The sequence below is a fragment of the Rissa tridactyla genome, chromosome Z (assembly GCF_028500815.1).
Source record: "Rissa tridactyla isolate bRisTri1 chromosome Z, bRisTri1.patW.cur.20221130, whole genome shotgun sequence".
Taxonomy (NCBI): Eukaryota; Metazoa; Chordata; class Aves; order Charadriiformes; family Laridae; genus Rissa; species Rissa tridactyla.
In genome coordinates, this window is record NC_071497.1 from 8,670,334 (window position 1) to 8,696,118 (window position 25,785).

General features: G+C 41.9%; 1 protein-coding gene across 1 annotated transcript; it reads right to left on the minus strand.

Moving 5' to 3' along the window:
• Positions 1–1,700: 1,700 nt before the first annotated feature.
• Positions 1,701–17,469, minus strand: LOC128903065 (V-type proton ATPase subunit S1-like protein). The gene is made up of 7 exons (XM_054186950.1): positions 17,215–17,469; positions 11,159–11,199; positions 10,289–10,350; positions 8,283–8,524; positions 4,519–4,569; positions 3,549–3,792; positions 1,701–2,348 (listed from the first exon to the last, which is right to left on the minus strand). The coding sequence occupies exons 1-7, from the start codon at positions 17,307–17,309 to the stop codon at positions 2,046–2,048; spliced, it is 1,038 nt and encodes a 345-aa protein (XP_054042925.1). The 5' UTR covers positions 17,310–17,469; the 3' UTR covers positions 1,701–2,045.
• Between the last annotated feature and the right edge of the window lie 8,316 nt (positions 17,470–25,785).

Sequence of the window (25,785 nt, forward strand, 5' to 3'; positions counted from 1 at the left end):
CACCCTCAAAACAAAGATAAGGTGATGGGAACATAGGTGGGTTGGAAAATAGCCAGGGAAGGAGGTTTAGAAGGACAGGCGGAGCGAGGGACACAATGAGAGGGAAGTTCCCTTATTCCCGATTTATCATTCCCCTAAGAACCTCTTACAGCAACAGTGCTAACATTGCACATTGAAAACGTGCAAGGAAATGACAGATGAGAATTATACTGACGGCATCATCAGATGCTAACCAGAAGGTTAAATGAGCTCTGCGGGAGGAACTAGTGCACTTGTGCCTCAGAGAACACGAGGTTTTGAGAGCCCCGCCGTGCCCAAAGCCACCACACACGGCTCCGCAGGTGGGTACTTCACATCAGCCAATGACGGTAATTTTGACAGTCAGGCTACCACTGATCTGCGTCAGGTTTTTATTGCCTGACAGGCAAGCGCAACAGCACTGCTCTCCACACTCTGAGGAACATCACCTATTCATCATTTGCATCCTGAACTCCTTCTAACGTTGTCATCAGCCTACATCTGTCATCGCCGTCTGCAAGCAGAGGGGACCAAGCCGGCAAGTGTTTTGCCACTCCACATAGACCACTGTGTTTTTTATTTGCACCTTCTCATTTCAACCTCATTCAGGTTCCCAGACATTCATGTTTTCACTTGCTTCCTTCATGAAACAGATAAAGTTTGGCAGTAACTGGTCGCAGGCAGCCTTGCCAAGTCCCCAGAAGCTTGTCTCTTACGTCTGGTTACACTTCAAAGACGGTGGGGTTTTTTGCCTTTGAAGTGCACTCCTAAATCAACTGACTGCTTTGGACTCCACATCTAGTCTGTGTGTCATCTGGGCTAATGAACAGGAGATGTCTGGACATCTCTCAAGGTGTTTTAAGACCACCGCAGTATAGTTTACAAAGACCACAAACAACTAACTAGATCTATTACCTAAAATAAAAAAGGCATTTGTTTATTAAATCAGGTTTTGCAGACTTTCTAATATGCTGGTGTTTTTTATTACTCGTGACCTAAAAGCACTACAGTTAGCATGTTACTGCGTTCTTCCTTGCTAGAAGTCAGGGCCAAATTACAGGCTAATCTGGACTGTCCAAACTTTGACTCTAACAGAAGAAAGGCTGAGTGGGAAGACAGTCTCTTAAGTGCTCAGAAGGGGGAGTGGATGGATGCTCACAGTATCTTTTTGACTGGTAGGAAGCTTCCACTGCTTTGTTTATACATATTTTCAATTACAGCACTGGCTATCTCTATTCAGGTAAAATTCCCAAGGGAGACTGATGGGATTTGTAGAGAAAAGAAATTAACCTAGAATTACATGGTATAATGCTTATAATCTGTCTTTTGGCGTGGAGTTGAGCCGGGAAGTTAAGGGTAAGCCTTTGACCAGCTGTCTACAGTTCTCCCCCTAGATCCTTACAGTAAGCCTCCAGCTTAGACAGAGAAAAGTAGCAAGATGCTGCTGTACTGGAGCCATCGCTATTTCGTCACTGTTGTGGATAATACACAGCTTATATGGCTCTGAAGACTCCAAAGGAGGAAAAGGAGTTTATGAGGACAAAGAGGAGGGGATGTAAGTCGGAAAACATACACTGAGAAAGGAAAGGATGCTATTTTGTCACGGTACAGAGCAGGGTGGATGAAGCAAACAGAAAACCAGGAAAAACATTGCCTTCTGAGAGAATAAGCAAAGAGATTTTTTTTATTATTGTACAATTTTTTGCATCTTTATTTAATTTCGAAGTTTCCGTTACTGATTCTCTCTTCAAGACTTGGTAAACTGGATGAAAAGATATGCATTTTGGTTTTGTACTACAGGAATAAACTCCCACGACATGAAATCTCTTTCTCACAATGGAATTTTTTTTCTCTCATTTTGTTACCCAAGGCATCTTTGAGATGGTTATCAATAAATGACAGTAACTGGATAAACAGTCTGTTATCTACTTTTCCTTTCATCAGTTGGTGAAAAATCTGCACAAACTACATACGACAGTGCCAGCAGAAGAAAATACCACTTGTTTCACTCAGACAGACACATACTGCTAAATATAGATTTTACAGAACTCTTGGTTTCTAAGTTCATAGGATTCATTTCCACTGCTTCTCAGGGGCTCTTTCTCATCTCCCATGTCATTGTCTTTCATCTGTGCAAAATAGGCAGGAGAAGCTTTGCATTCATAGTGCCTGTCAAGAGATTTCAGGTGGATCAACATATGAAGAGCATAGGCAAGAACCAGCAGCAGAATCAGCGACATAACCAATCCCATAAGTATTGCTGGGGAGAAAAAGGATGCACAGTCTTTTGCATAGGCAAAATGTCCTTCTTGAACGTTAAAACCTTGAATCTACAAAGAGAACAAAAGGGCTCATATTAAATAAGGTACTTGTGTCTCGGTTACAAACCGCTTCATGAATTTGCTCCTGATGGCAGTAAGAATTTTTAATTTAATACCTGCATATTGCAAAACTGTATCTATCAGTGCTAGATGGAGTTAATGCTCAGAGTTCATCCAGGTCAGTCTTCTAGAACCTGCCAGCTATTCTAATCCCCTTCACTCTGCGGCCCAAAGGATTTGCAGTTGTGTTTTAAACAAAATCTTCTATGATCACCCTTGATAGCCCAGTAATATTTAATTGTAAGCGTAGTACCTTTCAAGTTAATGGTGCATTTTCAGCATCACTTGTTGAGAATCTCCAGAGTCTTTGTTTCAAACTGCATAAACTTCAACATGACAAACAAGGAAATAATTGCCTACCCTAATATTAGATTTTTCTCACCTGATAAAAGTGTGTAAATCATCTAAACTACCTGAAGTTGCATACAACTATGGCCAATACCAGTAAGTTTCACTTGTGGCTTCAGTTCTAATATGAAGTTTACCACACTGGCATTCAGGGAATTGACTGTCTGCTCCACTAAATCAGTCCAGGGGCATTTATCACATGGGGAGAAAAGGGCATCAGCTTTCCCCCTCAATCCCCTTTTTCAGCTATTCGTGCCCTATGACTTGGGTATCTAAAAGCAAGACATCCTAGTCCAGTTATCTTAGGCTCCCTTATTGTCAAATGCAGAGAAACAGGCACTTCCAGAAGATCATTAATCTCATCCTAAAATAAGGACCTAAGATGAGTCAGAGGAATTATCCACTGGCTTTAGAGGCAGGCTGGGGTGACTATGATCAGGGCACAAGGTTAAAATTACTAGGCATCAAAAGTTAAATGAGATGAATCTCATACGTGGTGACTGATGCCCTCATTAATGCCAGGTTTAAGAGCCCAGCTCAGACAGATCTAACACTGAAAGTTAAATTCACTCCTCACACTAAAGGGAAACCCAAGCAAGAGACTACAGAAAATCTATATAGTTCTTCATTTCCTTTGACAGAAAGATAAGTATAATAATTTAAGTCTTCATTTCTGTTTCAGGTTCTGTGGAGATCCTATAAACTGTACATGGAAGGTAATTATATTTTCTTGGCAGTGAAGTGCAAAATTCTCCATCAGTCTACCTATGGGACCCATTTGGCATAATTCCATGACATTACCTGGAAATCAATAAAAGTGACTTCCCAAAGCTTAGACAGGTCATTTGCAGAGCTGGGTATGAGAAGTGCATCATATCTCTGCAAGCTGCTCACATGCTCACAGTGGTAGGAGTAACTTGCCGGTGCATATATTCTGGTTGCATTAAACGTTGCTTGTATGGAGTGGTTGTAAAGAAGCTGCAGTCTGTGTAAACTGAACCAGTTCTGAACAGACAGCTCGTAATAGCTGGTTGTTAACAAGAACCTGAAATTATTGTATGGGGAAAAAAGATTGATAAGAAAGCAAGTCTAATAAGGGCTGCAACTATTAAATTCACATGTTGAACAATCTTAGAAGGCACACTGGTATTACCAGTGTTTCACCCATTTACATCAGTGTGAGCTCTAGCTCCTTCTATTTACTCTCGAAAATGATTTGAGTTTCTTCATTGTTGCGGCTGAAGGAGTTTGCTGCTCTCCCACACACTGAGAGGAAAGATGGGGGATTTTCCCTAAATGACTGAGAAAAAATGGTACAACATTGATATTGTGCTTCCATCCAAGATACAGAAAACTATTTATCAAGAAATGCTGTTTTCTTTGATCACCAAGAAGCAAACATAAAGTCAGTCACAGTCTGATGCCTGAGCAGCCCACACTATCAGTTCTTGTGGCAAAATTCCCAGACAAAAATGTAGCTAATTAGCAAGGTTTAGCCAAAATCTCAGACATGGGAAGACTCTATGCAAAAGAGATGACCTGAACTTTTCTCATGAATAGAAAAGTCAACACAGAAGAAGAAATGCCTCAATAAAACAAGGAAGGCAAACGACAGACCTATTAAATGCAGGTGGCTTGATTATATAATCAACAGTTCTATCACGTCATTTTTGCTTACACAAATTCTCCTAAAACAAATGGCATAAACAACGGCAAAACAATGGGTATTAACACATGATTATCTAATATTTTTTTTATCAAATAAACTTACCTAATAACAAGTCCCTTTAGATTGCCAACGTCACCAAACTTCAGAGAAAGCCTAGGTCAAAAAGCAAGTAACATCAGGCTAGCTGAAAACTCCAGAAATCTCAAGAGAAAAAGCAGCACAGAAGATTAAGCATAGTTATAAATGAAGCCTTTTGCTCAGTATACCTTTGAAATCAGTTGGAAAAAAAACCTGAAAGGATTAAATCTTCCTCCAGTGAAATTCAGAAGTCCACCTGTTGATCTGAACAAGGCCTAGACTATCCAGAAAGAACAGAACTGCATGCTTAACTTTCAACACAATTCAATCCCACTGCTTCCAAAATCAGTTGACAACTAGGTTCATTTGATCTGTGTTCTCCTTCTCTAGCCCTGATATCTTAGTCGTGTATCATGTCTGTGTGCCATTAGAAAGCATAAACAACCACACTATTCTCATCTTTTTAAATACTAGAGCATAAAAAATGCAGATGCCATTTCAGTTAAAATTTCACACGTGTTCATTATTAGAGCAATATAAATACACTGACTGTGAGGTAGATGCTCATCTGTGGTAAGCATGGGCACCTGAAATTCACTAAATTGAAAGGCCCCAGCAGGTTAATTGTAAACTAACGTATGATCTACTATCCTTCCACCATCTCTGGAATTAATGCACTGTAGCACTGCATGATTAAGTGGCATACATTATTTTTTGTTGTTTAACAATAATATTTTGCCTCTTAAAACCTGCATAATAGATTCTCATTGTTGACATAAACTTTTCAGACCAAGTTAGAGACAAAATATAGTGAAAACGTGAAGCATCTGAAAGACTTACAAACTTAAACATGAAGAATATTTAAAAAAAAAAAAAACTAGCCCTATGATTTCATAGATCTACATTTCTTCTTGTACCTTGACTAACACTGGTCCAATAAGCCAGGACACTGGAGCTAGACTATCACTTGCTTTATTGCAAAGGGAAATCATAGATAGTTGAAGATTAGAGACAGGCAAATATGGCATTTAACTCACTGGCTCAATCCAGAAGTTAGTGCATAAAAAAACCCCATCGGCTGGATTATTATATTCATATGGCAAATGCTTATGTGTTTGATGTCAAACATTTTGTTTGACTGGCTCCAGCTACTTTGCATTGATTAGACAGTACAAGCCAGTTTGGAAGCTGGCCTAAAGCCAGAACAGAGTATTGTCTTAACAAAGAAGGCTGGAGAAGGGAGAAGTTTAAGGGGCTTTTCTGGGGTGAGAAAAACTGGGCAATGCATCGTGTGAGCACTCAGCCATCCACTGTCATAATTTAGGTCAGTTCTTAAACCTGAGATTACAGAGTAACATTCAAGCCAGTTTTTCCCTTTCTTCCCCGCTACGGTCACATGCAGGCTGACTGAAAGTCTACCCAAGGCTCATATTTGACAATTACGCTGAGTCTACTGGCTCATGAGCCAAGATTATGCATTTTCCTATCCATAGAGCATGACTTCTACATATAGGGACCTCAATCGCTACTTGGATGCTGTCAAGTGGCAATGAATGAATGGATACTTGAAACATACAGTTTCTAATGACTTGGTATGTGGAATCTAGCAGAGATGCCACGGATCTGTCAAATGTCCTGAAAAATCCCTCCTAGCAAGATCTCCCTTCTTTGTTAGGATTCTGGAGCACGTTCAAAGGGCAGGAGTTAGTGGGAGTAGTATTTCTTAATGTATCCCAAATAAGCAAAGAAAAGAGGACAAAATGCTCAGTAGTCACAATATGTCTCTTGACCCCAGCAAAACCATGCCAGCCTCAGCTTCAAAATAAGCATCAAGGTCCTGCGTGCCTTTAGCAGCTGTGTCCCTATTTTGAGGCTACTCAGAAACCTATGGGGGAAACAAAGAGAAAGATCAAAAGACATGGCATATAAGATGGCTCTGGACCCACAGATTTTGAAATCAAACTTCAGATACGGTGAAACACTCATAAAAGGCATGTCAAGGGTATGCTGCAGAGTAGTTCTGCTTCCCAACTCTTCCTGTAGCTTTTTTAATGAATATTGTGTTCTATAAATTCCCAAATATATTCCAACATAACACAACAAGCAGAATATACAGCCCTGTGGTGGGCTGACCCCAACCAACAGGTAAGACCCACGCAACCACTCACTCACTCTGCCCACCCCACAGCAGACGGGAAAGAACAGGAACAGCAAAAGACAGAGCACTCATGGGTCAAGATAGATTTTAGTAAGTGAAGGGAAAAGGAAAAAAAAAAAAAAAGATCAAAGTTTTGCAAGGGCAGTCACTGACCATCTCCCATGAGCAGACCAATGCCCAGCAAATCTCAGCAATGGCCACCCTGGAAGACACAACCACTACCTACTTCTTCCTCTACCCCAGTTTTTATTGCTGAGTATGACATTATATGCCAGAGAATAAATATGACTTTGGCCAACTCAGGTCAGCTGTCCAGGCATTGTCCACTCCCAGCCCCTTGCCAACCTCAACCTACTCACTGTGGGGGGGCAAAGTCACAAAACGAGAAAGCCTGGACGCTGTGCAAGCACCGTTCAAAAAAAAAAATTAATCCATTCTCTACCTCTGCCTTTCAAAACAGTGCTGGATTAGTTCCCATGCTGATGACGTAAAACTCAGACTGCCTTGTTAAATACTATGATACCACAAGCAGAAAACATGGCTTCTTTTTCAATTATACTTTTAGTTTTCTTGTAATCTCACTAAAATTTCTGTGCACCTTGGGTTATCCTTTACAGATGTATAATTTCTGTGGAAACATGTTTAGATGTACAGGTGAAATGTTGTATAGGAGCTAAATGAAACTGCTGGGTTTGGTCATGTTATTTTTATTCTTGTGTGTCATTACAGATTTAAGCTCCATTTATGGGGTAGACTCAATGCTCATGTTCAGCACATACCCAGCTAGGTATTCACCTCCTAATTTTTAGACTGTTGCCTACCAGAGTGGAATCCACAACCTGATATTAGACACGAAGCCAGCAAGCACGGTGGGAGAGAACTGGTCAGGTACACGACAAAGGAAATCAAAAAACCTACATGCCTTTCTAGTATAGCCATGGGATTGGAGAATTTTGGAACCAGTTAGGTTAATATATGGCTGTCACTCAGGTTTAGCTGAAGCAAAGCATTGTGCTCTTCATGCTGAAGAAATTAATGACAGACTGGGATGCAGAGTTCAGGTTTTCTGAGACTCTTTAGGTCTCATGCAAACCTGCACTGAATTCACTCTTTGGCTTCAGCAACTCATGGATCACATCCTGGGACTTGGGGCTGCCAAACTATGTTTCTAATTACACATTTGCACCTTGTACCAGTGGTTTATATTATTGATGGCACACATCCTATGAAGGGATAACTAGTCATGCAGAGCCAGCCCCTAAGCCGCCATATTCAGCAAAGGATCCACTATTCAATCTCCTAAGCGGCTACGTAAACCAGCTGGAAACTAAAGAGATCGACAGCTTCAGCCTCACAGGCACTAAGAGCAAAACTGGCTGGCCACAAGTATTGGCTACACCACTGCAAGAGACGAAGACTGCTATGTACATCTGTGTGCCCCATGAAAGACTGGTCTGAAAGTATGATCTTACCCATGCTGTCCTGCTGCCCGCAACATCAGGACATTATAGGAAAGAGCTTGCCCCTGGGGGTCTGAACCACATAATACAAGGTCCATTTCCTTCAGCATGTGTTTACTAGACTTGTTATCTTGTACTAGTTCCATTGGCAGAGTAGAATGCCACCTTACATTGCATTGTCTTCACTGCAGTTTGAATCTCCAACATCCACTGTTGCATGGACACCAAATGTCTTCTCTGTCAAATCCAGCTGCGTGTGGTTTTCAAACTTAATCATGATCCTCTTGGCCCAGAATAGAATGCAGGGGATGCCATTAACCGTGACGTTGAGAGGGCTGTAGTGGCTGTGTGTGAACGGCCTCCAGGATGCTCTTTCCCATTGTCCTTTCCTGCTCAAGTTGTAGCTGACAACCTGATTGACCACATAAAAGATCAGTATCAGAAGATGTGTATTCCAGGAGTTACTCTCCATCCTACCAGATTAAACAAGGACAACACTTGGAGAGCATCTGTGGAGCCAGCTCTCAGCCACAACAATACTGAATTGAGGAAGCAGAGAAACCTCTGGCTAACCCCTTCCCACCATGGGAATGGCACCACGCAGACCTCCAGCTCCAGCACAACTGGCCAGAGAACCAATATAAGTTATATTTATTCTACCAGGGTAGTATCACTGGGGCAAACCACATTCTTAGCATGCTCCTATCTCACCATAGAGCTGCACAATATAAAAAATTGAAGCAAAACGAGAAGACAAGGTGCTCACCCCAGCAGAATACTCTCTAGAACACCTGTAAGAATTACTTCAACACACTAAAGAGGGCTCAGCTTGGGCCAAAGACACAGCCTACCATGCCAAAAGCATACTAGGCAGCTGTCCAGGTGAAAGAAATGTCCAAGTCTACTTCTACATGCAGGCAGTTTGGCTCTTGATGGCTTTAAAACCAGGAAAATGCCTGCTGCAGAACAGGATGGCTCAAGTATGGATCCCTGCCTTTACAAAATCAGTCATTTGCAAGATTAAAACCTGAGGACTGCAGCTTCCGTGTCATCTGTAGACATCAGAAAAATGCTATCATTTCTAAGACAAATTTCATGGCAGAAGGAGGGCAATTTGGCTGTCAGACAACATAATTTGAGACAGTGAGTTAGAGCTCAGAAAGGACTTAAAAATTTAACTGTCATTTCCATATTTCAGACTGAGATTTCCAGACAGCAGCTCTTTCCCATCTACACATATGTGCAATTTGAATACGATATAACATATACAATCTCTGCATGTCTGTTTTGCATGTCATATGATTAAGCAAGTTCAAATCATGTACAAACAAGAGAGGTACTCTGAGTCTCAGTCATAAACAGCATCTTACCAGGCTCCAGAAGGGACGCGGTTAAGCCTCAAAGCTTTGTCTTGGCTTAGTGAGATTTTTTTTTTTCTGTTCAGATTAGCGAATCACATCTCCCAGCTCAGACCCTGAAAGACCCCTTTTGATACTTGACCTTACATATGGCACAAGGCTGCTTTAGGATTAAAATTACTAAGTACTCACAGCAACAAGCTGAAAACAAGGTAAAATCACGGTCAGAAAACATGATGCAACAGCCAGCAGGAAAATGTTGACTATGACTGTCATTTGTATAAATGATAAGGCTGTCTTCTCAGAATTAAAGATGACAGAGATTTAATGAACAGATCATTTACATTAGATTGCATCACTTACAGGGGTTTTGATACGGAAGCCTTTTATGCTCAGTTTGTGACAAGACCTACAGGCTGTAACTCAGGAAAAACGCCCACTAAATTTAAACAATCAGCAGTTTTACTTCAGCTATTCTTTCAGTACTAAGCGATGTATGCAAAATACTGCAGCAGTCAAATGGCACTGTACAGAATACGGATGACAGGATTTGGTTCTTTCAGTAAAAGCCTGTGCCCAAACTCACTGCCAGCCAGCATGAGCCAGTGACTGCAACTGAAGTCTCACCTCACTCACCTCTCAGAAAAGCAAAAGATACCTTGTACAGCAGGTGGTGAATCAGTACCACATCACAATGATTTAGACAGTTTTGTTGGCTATTGCTTGTAAACAATGCATTATTTAATTCAATAATGCAAATTAAAAGATCTCAACGTGCTGTGAAAAAACTTCACAGATCCAGTTCCTTCAAACATTACCTGTGTAATTGCTACTTGATTTACATTAAATTTTGGCTTCACACCACCATCATAATGTCGACCTGCAGAAGAAAATATGTTATTAGCCTACGAAGAAAACGTTCAATCATTTCTAAAAGCATAATCTTGCACGTTCTTATGCAAACAATAATTATCCCTGCACAAAATGTGTATTTCAGAATACCCGATTTTGTTTTGGAAAATATTTGGCTACGTGCAAATATTGACCTCAAATACATGCATTTTCTAGTTTACTTCACTTTAGTCATACAACAAGGTTCCTCTTCTTTTCATTGAACATCTTGCCACCCTTACTGAGAAGAATTTCAGTGTCCCAAAATGACAGGATTCAGCCTACACATGCATTTATTCATCCCAAACACACTTAACAAAAACTCTGTTGTCAAGAGGTGTGTGTTGAATTGCATGGCAAAAGCATGTAACTATGGGTGGGAATTTCTTCCCCGGCACTCTCCAGAGTTGGGAAGCTGTGACAAATAATCTGGCCTGAGTGCTTGCCAGGAGAGTGAAGTTTCACAGATGACAGATCATTTCGTGGACACTCTCACAGCTTCATCCTTCAAACATTTAACTCTGTTTTCATTTGGTTCAAAAAAAAAAAAAAAAAAAGAGTGAATACTTCTTTCTTCTACGTTCTCACTGCATCTCAGAGTCGGTCAGTAAATTATTATTTTAACCAGGAATAGCCTCTAAAGGGTATCTTTTAAAGAAGAATATGCTTTAACAATACATTTGACAGAAGAGTCACTAATGTCAACAGAAGAAACATCTGGGAATTAAGATCTTTTACATCCACACTAACAGAAACAGTATCCAGCCATTCAGCCCACTGAAGAAAAATGGCCTTACCATTTCTTTGCAGAGAATCTTGATCTGAAAACGCACGTGAACTAGAAGAGAGGAGAAAAATATTTACTGTACAGCATCTGGATTTAAAGTCTGCAGCAAGTTTGCTGGGGAGACCTCCTGTTTCTTCTTCTTTCAATAAAATATTCAAAACGTAACTCAGATCCTTTGTCGGTTAATGCCACAGGGACAAGGCAAATTAATCCTAAGGCCACTGTACCCAGGCTAAAAATGCCTCCTTTTCAGAGACACCCCAGGTGAATCAGCCCCACCAGGCATTCGCATGTCCTTACCATATTGATTGAAGGCTTCATTACTCATCTTTTCCCTTTACATGGGACATCAGTTCTGGGTTAGAGACTGAACCAGTTCCAGCCCACAAGCAGGAGAACATACGGACAGCACTGCATCATCCTCAGCCCTCACTGAGGATCAGAAGCAACACATGGAATTCCTCCAGAATAGAGCAAATGCAGTGGGCTAGTATGCTTTAAGCCCAGATGTACAGCCTTCTAAAGACAGCTCCTGAATTGTTTCCAGGCAATCCCAAATCCCATGGAAGTCAGCTGCAAGGTAGAGAGCAAGTGAAGCACATCTCAGGTAACAACTACCAGGCTCATGAAATTTTCAGCCTTTGATTATCTTCTTTGGTATAATTTAGGGATAAGTCTTCAGCTGGTGTAAGTATGAACTGCTTTCCTGAACTAGAGAATCAGGCCCAGTAGATTCATATACATCACCAAAAGACCTCCAAGGTCAGACAAAGTCCAAGAAACCAGGCTCCCCCTTAGGACCAGGCTCTCTTCACTCCTTGAGTCACAGGAACACCTTCCTGCCCCCTCCACACCACGGCAGCTTCCCTGGGACATGCAGCCCCCTACTGGGGATTGATCTACTGATCTGATGACACGTGTCTGCTTCTCAAGCCTGCCATCAGCGTTCCCTAGCAGGTGAACACACCAGCACTCCCACACTCACAGCTGAGTATGGTCCCACAGAGACCCTGTACACCCTGCCCCACCTTTGCCCGCACAGCGCTTTCCAGGCCATAAGTGATGGTGGGACCAGAGCTGCCACTTCACATGGAAATACACTTCCATCTTCTTTTCTTGCCTTGTTTCTTACCGGCTTTCCAACCCACTACAAAAGCAAACTACTTGAAACACCAGCACATAAGAACTAGGGATAAAAGCAGTTTTCAGTACTTATGTGTAAATTGTACTATAAGGTATCTGAATTGCAGGGTCAAGCCTTGACCTCAAAACAGCTGGGTGAACCCACTCCCCAGTGGATTCCCTGGGTAGGGGAATCTGTGTTACCCACTAGCATGTACTGCAGGAGTGATCCCAGCCTAATTTCCATCGCAGCATCCTTACTGGCAGATAAATATGAGTTCGAACAACGTAACACCGTGAAAGGAGAAACATGGGACGGCTTACAGCCTACCCTGCTTTGCAGACATGCCCTTGCAGCTCTGCCAGTCAGGGAGCTTGACCGCACTGAACCTGGCTTGCCTGAAACCCAAGGCAATATTACCCACTTCAGCAATGCCCAGGTTTCACATGCAATGTGAAACACCCAAGGTTCAGGAGGGCAGGCTCTTTCTTCCGATCAGTGTCTCTCCAGTGAGAATGTCCTTTTGCAGGCATTCTTTCTGCTGCCGCAAATAGATCTCTTGTGTCCCCTTGCAAACTCTTCAAACCCAGAAGGCAAAACAGACAAAAGTGAAGTAAAGTCTGTATTCCAGCTTGTCACTTTGCCGCCAAACACCAGGGATGATGAGCAGCTTTGCTCCAGACCATCAGGAAGGCTGCTTGGTCCCTTCAGCAGCCAGGGCAATAAAGCAGAAGACAGTCTCCAGAGAAAATGTACCACAGCACGAAAAGATAGCCAGGCTCTGCAGCACCGCAGCAGTGACTGTGATCTGAGCTGAAAGAACCTTAAAAAGATCTTAAGTTCAAAAAAAGTTCAATGCAGGTAACACTTCAAAATTAATATGGGAGTTTTAATTACATATACTGAGACCACCTCTCTCCTCAGTCAGAGCTGTAAATCCCAGGGACTCAAGGAGGCTGCGCGCTTTCAGCGTGAGTCCCACTCTCCCTCACCGCACTTTCGGAGCCGGGGTTAGCGCTAAGATGAGGTCTCTAGGCCGCTCGAAGGCCTTGTCCCAGTAGCAAGCGGCCTTCAGAGAAGGGTGGAAATAATCCTGGTTTTGACAGGTAACAAAAGACATGGCTAAAATGGGCCAAACCTAATTTTCTTCCTCAGGTAAAACTCTCTCTTAGGTTGTTTAACAATCAGGAACATGGGTTTTGTGATTTGATGCAGCCTTATTTTTCTTTTCTAGTCTTCCTTCATGACAGATTGTGCCTTCAGGCTGGAAAAGGCAATTTTGGGGCATTTTTTTCATGGTAATAGCTACAAAAATGAGGCCCACCAAAAGGAAATGTAAATTTTTTAGTTATACTAACTGCAGTTGTATTCAGTTGTACCTATCTATATTTAGTTATACTTTTAGCTCCTCCCTATATACATAATGAAAAGCTCATAGCCCATTACTCCAGTTTGGAAATCACCATGCTGTAGTGAGCAGAGTAAAACATTAGGATGAGGGGACACTGGCGTAAAGCTGTGTAATTCATTTAATTCTCTCACTGGACTTGAAAGTTTTTTATGTTGTTCTGAGAAGTGGAAGGATGATTTTTGTTTTCACAATTGTCAATTAAAAAAAAAAAATCATTACTTAGCTTCCTATCTGGGATAAGGCTAATACCACGGTGATGCTCATTAAATCACCTTGAGGAATGCTAACTGATAGGCAACACCACGCCTTGAGGAGAGCATACAATGAATATATGAGGCAGATGCCCCTGTGGGGTTACATCCTGAGCAGAACAGTTATAGCCGGCCCCCACGCAGCCCGCGGGCGCAGGTTGGGAGCTCGTGACAATGCAGTTCGACTCCCCTGCATCCCATGTAAAACCACAGCAATGTGCAGCTGTGCTGCTCCAGAAGAAATGTCAAGTGTCTGCTCTCAGCATGAAGATACTCAAATATAGATGAATGTGCACAGCTAATGAAATATTCATGCTTTCATAAGGAATGCAGCAAAGACAGTGACCCAGGAACCACAACAAAGTACTTTAGTATGACAAATACGATCAGCCACATGGCAGGCGCACTTGGGAGGCTGGCGGAGGCGCACAAGTGCAGTAACTCCACCTAGGCACTCCTGTTTGTTATTCTGTTCATTAGCAACACTGGCTGCCTCCCTTCCTCCTGCACAATGCATGCAGCCCCATTGGAGAAAGGAGAGGGAAAGCCATCGCGGCAAGGCCTGCAGTCTTTGCTTTGTCTTACTAAAGCCAGATTGTTATGGCACAGTCTATTCAGTGGCTTAAGGGGAGGATCATCTCCCCATTTCTGAGCAAGCACAAGTTGATGTTGATGTTATCGTGTCTGTCAGCTGCCTTTGACACTCATAACCCTGAGGTGTCACAGAAGTGTGCGGTCTGTGATGGGAATAAGTGGCCTTCAATAGCCATCCTGCTGTCAAATCAGCAGCCTCTCCAGTCAAAAGGCAAGCTGGGGAATTCACAGGTGATCTCTGGCAGCAGAGCCCTTTTGCCCTCAGCTGGAGCATGTTTCACTGAATAAAAGCATTGGAAGAAAAAACAGGAAAATAACACATTAAAAATATGTCCTCCCTTTTGCCTATAAAGATGTTAATTACATATGCAAGAGACAGGAAACTAGCTAGCACTAGAGCCGCCTTCTCCATTGCCTGCAAAACCATCAGCAAACAGTGGCTAGACCGACAAATCAGTGACAGCAGATCATTTTTAGCACAATGAATTAGAGACTAGACTTTTAAATTTATCATTTTTTTCAGCCACTCTACCCTAAAACTTCAAATTCAGTTGCACACATGCTATATGTTGTGATGACTAATATTTTTCCTTAGCAATTCGTAAATAACTAGCCCAGATACACCCAGACACCTATGTCGAATTTACCATACCAAGTATGTCAGGAACCCACATGAAATTGGATTAGCCCTAATACAAAGCACTGGAATGACTAATCACTATGTAAACCCAATTAAATAAGATTATAAGTATAAAGAAGTGTAAATTCCCTCTTATCAGATGACATTATCCATCTACATAAGATGACCAAGTCTGGCTTGTTCGTCTGAAAAAGTTCATGCAGACTCCAGCCCTTGAAGACCTTCACGTGCACGGTCTTTTACCCACTGAAAGGATCCACGTGAATAAGCCTGGCGTTCAACGGTGATTGAGTGTGAAGGCCATGGACAGTTTTCAAAACATTACGTTAAAGGAAGCCATATTCACAGTGTCTTTTACTCTTCATATCGCTGCTCTGACAAACTGCATCAGACAGCAAAATGTACTCTACCACAGGATTTCAATTCCTACACAATTATCACTCTAATACTAATATTGTCCAGCTGCACACTACCTCACTGGCTGCTGAACTAGTTTCAAGTAATTTATAGAGCTTTTAATTGAAAAATAACATGTGAACCTTCAAAGGCACTAAAAACAAAGTTATGATGAAAGGTGATGAATGTTTGCTGAACGCCTGGTAGCAATGAACTGGCTGTAGTCCTAGGGACATTGGTCAAAAGTAATTTCAATCAAGTTATTAAAATTATAAATGTGTAAACCTGGGATCCCAGATTCAGGGCAAACGCTAGTTCCTTCTAAGAAACATTCTAACACAAAATGTTATTAAGTTTTAAATGTATTTATTTAAGTTCTAGCATTAAGAAATATCTACAAAGCCCATGATTCCTATAGTTTTTAAATTTTAAGTATTCTGTGTCATATTTTGGTAGCCTCCTGTGTGGAGACAGATTTACATAATTATTTTACAATGTACTGAGTACTGGGGTTTGATTTGCACTTTATTGGATGTTCGATAAGAACTGGATCAGAACAAGATACCCAAGCTTTCATTTTTAATATAAAAAAAAAGAAATTGAGCTCATAGAACTTCCAGCAGATTAACGCTGTGTAGGCACAATCCCACCTCCACTGAATGCAAAGGCAAAATCCCCATTTGATTCATTGGCATCAAGAGTCATTTCTTAATATTTATTAGAATAAAGTTCATGTAATGCTTCACTGCTTGCTCTCTCTCAGATTTTTATCTGATTGCAGAAAAGTGCAATTATGCTAAGAAGACGTTAACAAATCTGAAAACTGGCAGAGCAGAACAGCAAGTAAGCTGTTTAAATGAAAACATATTGCAGTATTTATTGGTAACTGACTACCAGATCTCTTAATACAAGCTTAAGCAAATCACCACATGTCCTTCTTGCCTTAAATGCACAGATTTTACTGCCAGCTGTGATCTTCATCAACATATTTGATCTGTGTGTTATTAGTGACTTTGGGGCATGATTCAACTAATACAGTTTAGGCTGTTTTCACTTTTGTAATGCTTGGCTCTAGAAAGTCCTCTCTTTTCCCTGCTATGATTTGGGCTTCCTATTTATATTTCATTAGAGAACGAAACAGCACTATAAAAAATGATAAATCCAAATCTCTACTAACTTCATAAGTTTAACACTTCTTTGCAATATTGAATTCATGCTTCAAATATTCATTCCATACAAGTAGAATATTTTAGCACCTATGCTTCTTGGAGTAGTTTTCACACCCTTGCTGTTATACTATTTATAACTTTGTTCTTACACACCCCAGAGAAAGTCAGGGTAAGAGTCATTAAAATGTAATGAAATATAAGACAGATGCCCAGAAAACACCCATTTTAAAACCACCATTTCTAGTATTGTCTATAAAATTGTTTTAAAGTTACATTTTTAATGCAGTGTAGACTTCAAAATAATTCATTTCTGTATTATCCCCAGGTGTTTTCAAAACTGAGAAGAAAATTAAAATCATGTCCTGACATTCTAAATTGCAATTGAATCTGCTTCTATACAGCACAAATGACCAAATTACACCATTTACAACATGCACTCAACTCCAACAACGGAGTTTGTGGATACACACTCCATTACTGACCTGCCGTCCATCGTCGCAATCATTTGCTCCACAGACACTGTGAATCCCACATACAGAAAGAGGAGCAGGAACCAAACAGCAGCGTTTCTTTCCATTGAGAAGAGAGCCAGCCCCTCCACAGACAGCACATCTGCTCCTCTGGTCCAGCGGGCAGCTGGGCACCCACGCTCTGCCCGGCAGCCTGACGAGCAGCAGATACAGCCAATCGGGGCCAGGATTCACCGCTCCATCACTGCACCGGTACCCACGGGAGGAATTCCTCATGTCCTCAGATTTATTCTGACAGCAGACACCTACTGCGGCCACCCTCCTGCTTCCTTGTGAATTACAGATTACAGTCTGGGGAAAATTGTAGCAGGATGTGAGCTGTTCGCTAAGAAAAAAATAAATAAAATCAGATAGTGTCTCCATGCTTTAAAATCACATTGAAGAGCACTTCTTATCTGTATTCAACCCTAACCTTAAAGAAAGGTGAAGGTGCCATTTCCAAACAGCTTCAAAATTTCTCCTTCCATATGACAACCAGAGAATTACATGTATTTTAAAGTCTTGTAATACCTTCAGAGTAATAATATTATCCCCATTTTAGAGACGTGAAAGCAGACATAGCAAGTTTAGAAGTTAAGTATTTGGAATTGGTTTCCTATCTTCTGCTTTAATTCAGTTTGTGCATGTCCAGCTTTCTCACTCAATTGTTTTTATACTTAGACATAACTCTAAGCCAGACCACAGTCGCTAAATGCCCACATAATTACAATGCCTCTGTTTCTGGACTGTCAGACAGAGACACCAAGGTGCATTCACATCACTGTGAATACAGCAGGTTGGTTCTGGGATGGGTGATTCTTAAAAGATAAGAGGGTCTCAGGCACCGGTACGTCCTCTGCGGACCTTCAGTCCTCATCAGCCTTCTCAAAATATACATCAGCCGTGCACATGATGGCAAAGAAGAGGGCAGTTTGAGATGACTCCTCAAACTCTACGACCCACACGCGTTCTCCACACATTACTCACTAACTGCAGCTTGCATTCGAAGTGTCTACACAGGATCAGGAAAGCTGAAATCAGGATATTTACTGGTGGACTGGGCACAATGACAGCGCTCTGCAGCACACTTAGGTGCAGTCTGGCCACCTTCATGAACACAGCCATGGATCTGTGACCAGCCTGGAGGGAACTCGGGGGCCCAAGCAGAAATGGGTTTTTGGTGCCTGCCTTCAGTGCGGGCAGCTCACTGTCGAAAGAAAGCTCGGACCAGTGCTTGGCTGACATTTAGTCCCACTACACCCTTCTCCACTTAAATATCAGACAGGACATCGTCACAACCCGCTCCTCCTAACACCTATGTGTATTAATGTACATGTATACCTACCTATGTACACACATACCCTATACACCCCCACTGCTTTCTTCCTCGGCAGCTAACGTCACCTACGCACTGATGTGATCACGCAGTAAGCCCTGCTTCACTGATTAAGAGCTCTTGCCTATTGCGTTCCAGATATAAGATAAATATAGGGGCTTTACCATTGTAACTATTAAAAAGGATTTACAATCTTAATTCATTCTCTGTCAGTGACACAGAGAGTATTCACTAATCTTTAAAATCTCTGAAGAGCTTCTCCTCAATAGTACTGCTTCTATCCGCTTTAAGGAGGAATCCAGATACTTATGTGAGAATCCCAGCTTGAAAAATAAGATAAAGGAGCGTAGTGATAAACAAGTACCAGTTGAAAATAACCTCTAAATGTTCTGTGAAGCACCAGAAATATATGATGCTAAACTTCAGTATTTACACCAGCAGAGAGATACGGCACAGCTGAAAATTTTAAGCAGCCCTGGCAAGAGGCAGAAGTATCACACGCTCCTTTAAAAACTGTGAGGCCACTAATGTCACTGGCCTGTTAAATGGTTCAGTACTCATGACCCATACTCTCTCTGAAATAAGTGGGGGGAAAAGGCATAGAGAGGCTTTCTGATGGATGGTGCCTTGAGATTTCGTTCATGCGCAGCTATTTTCTAAGTATTCTTCATCAGCATGGTAGCAAAAGCGAAGAAACAAAAATGCTGAAATAGAAACCAGTATGGCACAAATGAACAAATAACATGTCCTCTGAAAGCACAGAAAGTTAGAGAAAGTAGTATAAACAACACATGGAGCACATGGCAGGCCACAGATAAAGTCAGTACAGGCTGAATCCAAGAAAATGTTCTGTAGTCCATTCTATGACAACACAATATATCTTTAATAGTACTTCCAGCCTGTGCGTTTCCGTGTTGCTATTAATTTCTAGAAGGAGCCTGCCTTCTTAGACCACCATTTCACAACATCAAAGAGGGGAAAAGTAGACATCAATTTGCTCAGAAACAAAGGAGGTTTTGCAAACAACCAAGAAAAGATGTAATGCCGAACTGCTAACATAGGTTAAACCAGTATAAGTAAGTGAAAATATACTGACTTCCTCACTATACACTACCACTATGGGTGCTGATAGTATTTCACTGATCAGCAGTCATCATCTGAAGAAATGGCAGAAGCAAAGAGCATGAAGAAAAGTCTTTCCTTACCTCTTGACACTTGCTAATAATAGTAATAATAACAACAGTATTAAACATTAAAAAGTTGCTTTTTTACAAGGTTCAACCATAAACAGGCTCATGTGGTATCTAAAAAGAAATGAGATCCACTGAAAGCAAAGAAGCCATCCTAAGTATTTACTTCATTCTGGTGAAGAATGACAACAAAACCATCACCTCTGCATTACTGAGTTCAAAAAGTAAACTTCAATGGAGCCTTACATGCAGTAGTCCTGCTAAGGGCATGATTTGATGAGCTACTGTGATTCAGTGGACAAATCGCTGTCGTACATTTGCCTGTTCTACACTGAAACCAACCAACCAAAGCTTGCTAAGCCACATGCCTTCACCACATTGGACAAAGGGTGAACAGAGGATCATGGCCAAGCCCACATACTGTTTTACGGAACACACAAGGTCACATTCAACTCCACAATTCATCCAATGAGCCTCCTGCAGGACAAAGTCAATGGGAAGTCAACAGTTTTATTTACATCCTACAAGATGGGCCATAATGAACTAAAAGAGGCCAACATTCCAAAAAACAGGATTAAACTGCTGTTTATCAACTTCTTTTCCCACTCTGGCAGTAAGTTTTACTCGCTATTACTGTTCATACAAAACTCATCCTTTGATGATAAAGCAGCTATCAGTTGTTTCTCATTTGGCATCATGGCAGTTCAGGCACTTCCACTGCCAGGGAGGCAGCACAGCAGATCTAACCGTACTTTAAAGACTGCTCTTTTTTTGTATCTCCCTCACAGAAAAGGTAGTTAAGAAAGCAGATGACAACTATATTCAGCGTAAGGGCTCACAGTTTTGTGACGTTTGTGAAGCAAACCATCAGAGACTGATAGGTTAGCCAGTCTGTATTGCTGGCATCCCACACATCCCCGAATGTGCCACCACAGTCCAGCAAACCCCCTGTCAAACAGAATGATCACATAAACGTTGATGGAGAACCCGAGATGACAGCTGTTCTGCCTGATGCTGCAATGATTATACACACACTGAGTTTGCGTGCAACGAATGAGACTGCAGACACAATTTTAAACATGGATAATTTATCTATTTGGCTAGCATCTCCTCAGGCAGACAATGGCACACTTCATTTTCAACACAGTTTATAGTTACCTTCAGATGAAATATCAGGTCACTATGAACGGAGCAGCTTTCTAAAATAACATGACTCAATCAAAGTATGAAGTATCAGCCACTGTACAAGGTACCAGCACTTAATATATCATCACTATTTTTTTACTTTGTGACATGCATTGTTCCTCTGATTCAGATATATTCACAATGCACTGACAATGCAACAGAAGCACGGACAGAAAATTGGCCTTATATATAGAAAAAGCTTGTCTCAGTTCCAACAAAATCCTCTCTCTGGGCAACTAATTTGCCTGCAGGCCTTTCAGCCTTCATCTCCACCACACAGGCTGGGATGATGCAAAAATAAATCCTGTTACAACTCTCTCTTTTGCCTCCCTTCTACTCCTTGCACCCTTCCCATAAATCCCAAAGGAGGCCTCCAGAAATCTCCGTACAGACTCCAGGCCCTACTACAGCTGGTTGGGATGGAGACTGGATCAAGAATGAAGCTTCTGATTCTTGGCCAGGGAGAAGACAGACCCCATGAGAGCAGGGCCTTGTGGCTACCTTTACAAGCGTGGGTCTGCAGAGCCCGGCAGGGGACCTGTCATGGTTTAGGCTGGGCTGGCCACTAAAAGAAATGACAGATGCTCTCTGACTTCCCTCCCAAGTGAGAGAAGAATGAGAGAACAAGAGACTTAGCAGTTGAAAAGAAACTAAACTACTTTAATGAAATATTACTAATTAAATAGTAAAAAGAAAATATAATAATATTAATAAGGAAATAATGAAATATATACAATATATACAAAACCACATCAAGCTCCCAGGATGACAGTCACATCACCATCAGACACTGGGGAAGTCCCAGACTGGACTCTACAAGAGATGGGAACTGGATTGAGGATCTGGATTCAGGAAAGCATGGATCAGGATCAAAGGCAGACAAACAGACTCCTCCCCGGACGCCGACCATTGAAGAAAGAGGCCTGACCCTTTGACCCATCAGCTTTTATACGGAGCGTGGGGCAGATGGGATGAAATACCCTGTTGCTCAGTTTTGGGTCCCATGTCCTGTCCGCTCCTCCCCACAGATGCGACCCCTCTACACTTTTCTGCTTCCAACCCTCCAACAGGGCATATAATGAAAGTAGCTGACCTTGTTGGTCAGGGCAATAAGTATAAGCAGGAGCCTTTCTGCATACTATTCCTTGGTATTAATTACAAACATCAGGCCTTATCTCTGCTAGAAGCCGACAGTGTCCTAAAAATATGCTGTTAATTTCAGAGAGTTCAGTTAGTTAGAAGAGGCTTAGCTGAAAAGTAAAATTACAGAAAAGAAAATTGGTTCTGTTTTACCTCAAACCAGGAGAGCACCTGCAGCCAGGAGCGTTGGGGACAGGACCATCCGTGACTGGCACATTGAGTACTGGGGTGCTGGCAGGGACTGACCGTGGGTCTGCCCCATGCGAAGAAACTGCTGCTTAGTGTCCAGTTTGCTCCTCTGTCAAATGGACCTGCAGAAGTGAAGCAGCCCAACTCTGCCATCCTGCAAGGTGTTAATGTCCAGCTGATCCACAACAGCAGGAAAATAATGGCCCTCGTTCCCATCAGTGGTTGCTTGAACTTCATACAGGTAAACAGCCTGCATACAAAGCCAATAGAGTTAACTGTCCCAGTGTAACAGCTCAGAAACAGTAATGTTCCTCACCAGATGCTCTGGGGAGTGTAGAACTACTGTGTTCTGATGGTTAGTAAACACGGACTATGAAATCGTCAAGCTCTAATTTTCCAAGTTGAGGCTATTTCAACAGACTCAGGGTACAGCTATTCCACTGTACATACGCATGTAAATTTACCAAAGCAAGTCTTGACTTTATTCTTATTGGTTATTTCAATCAAATCATACAGTTGTTTTTAACAATCTGGTTACTGTTAAATTCTGGGAAAACGATAAAAGTTCTGGTTGCTGGTTTTGGTTGGAAGGGTCACCCTGTTGGTGACATTCATGGACTTCAAGGTTGTCAAAGTAGCCAGTGTTTCTCTGTTGGGCTTGTACAAGGACAAGAAGAGAAGACCAAGATCGTAAGTTCTGTTCGTGCAAGCCAGAGTACTGTCATGAATGCCAGTTTTAGGATCCTTCACAACTCTGAGGTAGCAACAATTTAAGATTTATTAACACGGGCTGTATCATTTTTAACAATCTTAATCATCAGCCAATTATCAGAGTGATTTAAAAAAATTTGCTATAACCAACACGGCAACTTAGTTAAAGATTCAAAAATGGCAAGGTTCACATGAGACTTCCAATAATTTCCTAAATCAAATAACACACATACAAATGCAAGACTTACAACAGTGTTTCCTAAATCAAATCGCAGACTCACATACATACAAACAGATACAGAGATTAACCTATATAATTGTTTCTCTTTCTCCAAAAAGTAGTAAATTATTGGTTCCAAACAATCTTCAGAACCTTGAGAAATACAATAGTAGTGAATTACTCACTCCTTTCCTGTGTTGGCACTTGTCAGCAGGCGAGCTCTGAAATCCTTATGAAATTTACTCTTCAAAATCCCTGCAAAATCTAATCTTTGAAATCCTTGTGAAATCTACCCTGAGTGGTGTCCCAACTCAGGGGGAGATACTGGGTCACAGCCTGCTGCGATCCCGCACTATTTGTAGGATCACTATTTATAGGATCACAAGATGATTGACTTTGGTCAGTATTTTTCCATTTTGGCCACAGTTCTTGTCAAGTAATTCCAGTATCTTCCAGAGCAGGCTATGATCCAGGCAGCACGAGTTTCAGGTATGGTTAGGGAGTGCCTAATCATACTAACTCGCTGTACTTGTAACCAGGACAAGAAAGTACCCGATTGTCCCAACTCACTGCACTTGCAACCAAGAAAAGAAAGTGCCAGATCGTCCCAGCCCACTGCACCTGCATCGATACAAGAACACAATGTTGGCTGGTCCTGACATCACAACATGGCCCAAGGGGATCTGCACCACCACAAGCACTAATAAACATTTTAATTTTATGATTTTTGTATGCCTCTCTGTGCCCTAATAAATGGTTTCTATATACAAATATATCCTCTGTGTGTTATAAACACTGGGTGACATATCTGAGTGAACATTTTTGCAACAGATGACACGACCTAAACCTGAGCACTTCTCTTCGCTTTTGGATCAAACAAACAATACTAATTTTGAAGAACATGGTGAAATGAAGCAAATCTGTCCTAACAGAAGTGTCCCAAAGTCCTGCTAAAGTTTAAAAAGAAATAGCAAACCCTAGAGTAGCATCATCTCAATCATCTTTCCTAGATCTTAACATGTTAGTGAATATTTATGAACCAAATGCCATAGTTTGTTTCATTATATTCATTTTATTTATTGATCAATTTCCTTCCTAGTCAGCTTTTAGTATTCCTAGTATTAAGATTGTAAAGCGAAGCTGTAGCATTTTTACAAGGTTAACTTCCCGATTCTTAAAATTACCAAATAGCAATTGCATTCTCCACATTGGATTTGCATCTTCTAAAGAGTTGCTTTTCATAATAATGTTTGCTGCTGAAAATATTGCTGGGTTTTCTGGGTTATGTTTGTTATTTTTGATGGGTATTTTATTATTTATTTAATGGGCTTTGATTAATTATTCTATCCAGATTGAGCGTAAAAACACCCCTGCACGAACAAAGTATGTATTTTCTGTTTAACCTGTAAACACAGCTTGTTTTAATAAAGATACATTTATATCTAATTATTGCTCCTTCACAGCAATCCCAAAAAGGCAAGAGAACGTTCACGACTTTTTCTTTCAGGGAGTGGGCTAACTGCTTGAATGAGTTTGCAGTGCCTGTTCAGTCGGCATCTGCAGATTGCTAGAGTTCGGCAGTATGGACTAACAGTAGCTTTCAGAATTTCAGCTTGTTTCTTTTACAGGATTTTACTCTGGTATAGATCCACTAGTTACTTAAGCACAAGTTGGAAATAAGAAACCCTGGCTCAGCTACCATCAGAGCTCCTTGGTATCTCCCTCGCTCACCGTAAATACACCATACGTGAGATTTCTGCTTTTGCTCTCGTTGTGAGCAGCCTGGCAGGAGTCTGATGAGTATGAAGAAGAACCAAGGGGCTTGGTGAGCTCCAAGAACACTGTTGAAGGAAGGGGCCTCGTGACCTGCAGCCAAGGCCACTCCATGCACAACAGGGACAATGCCACCATGCCCTCCTTGCTTTTAAGGCTGCTCCACACCCTTTCCAAGCACTGGAGTCCTCCTCCATTCCTCCTAACCATGGGAAATCATAGAACCGGGGGATGGTGTGGGCTGGAAGGGTTCTTAAAGACCACCTAGTTCCAACCCCCCTGCCACAGGCAGGGACACCTCCCACTAGACCAGGCTGCTCAAAGCCCCATCCAGCCTGGCCTTGAACACCTCCAGGGATGGGGCATCCACAGCTTCTCTGGGCAACCTGGGCCAGAGTCTCACCACCCTCACCGTGGAGAATTTCTTCCTAGTATCTCATTTCCCCTCTTTCAGTTTAAAACCCTTTTCCTATTGCTACACTCCCTGATCAAGAGACCCTCCCCAGCTTTCCTGTAGCCCCCTTTAGGTACTGGAAGGCTACTGTAAGGTCTCCCTGGAGCCTTCTCTTCTCCAGGCTGAACAACCCTCGCTCTCTTTTCATAGGAGAGGTGCTCCAGCCCTCTGATCATCTCCGTAGCCCATTCCACGTGGGAAGTACTGCCAAGCCTCCGTGATGCTACGGGGGAGGGCCGCACAGGCACCATTTGGCGAAAACAACCTGGCCCTCAGCGCCCTTCAGCCCGACTTTCCTCAGAGAAGCTACACCGCCCTTCTGCTGCCTCACCTCGGGCGGGCGGGC

What these genes read in the sequence shown, in the direction of transcription:
- LOC128903065 (XM_054186950.1), bottom strand. Translation starts at nt 17,309, where the DNA reads ATGGAAAGAAACGCTGCTGTTTGGTTCCTGCTCCTCTTTCTGTATGTG. An exon ending in ATCAAGTAGCAATTACACAG is followed by an intron (nt 8,525 to 10,288) that starts GTAATGTTTGAA and finishes GTGGTCAATCAG; the next exon opens with GTTGTCAGCTACAACTTGAG. An exon ending in CTAAAGGGACTTGTTATTAG is followed by an intron (nt 3,793 to 4,518) that starts GTAAGTTTATTT and finishes CAATAATTTCAG; the next exon opens with GTTCTTGTTAACAACCAGCT.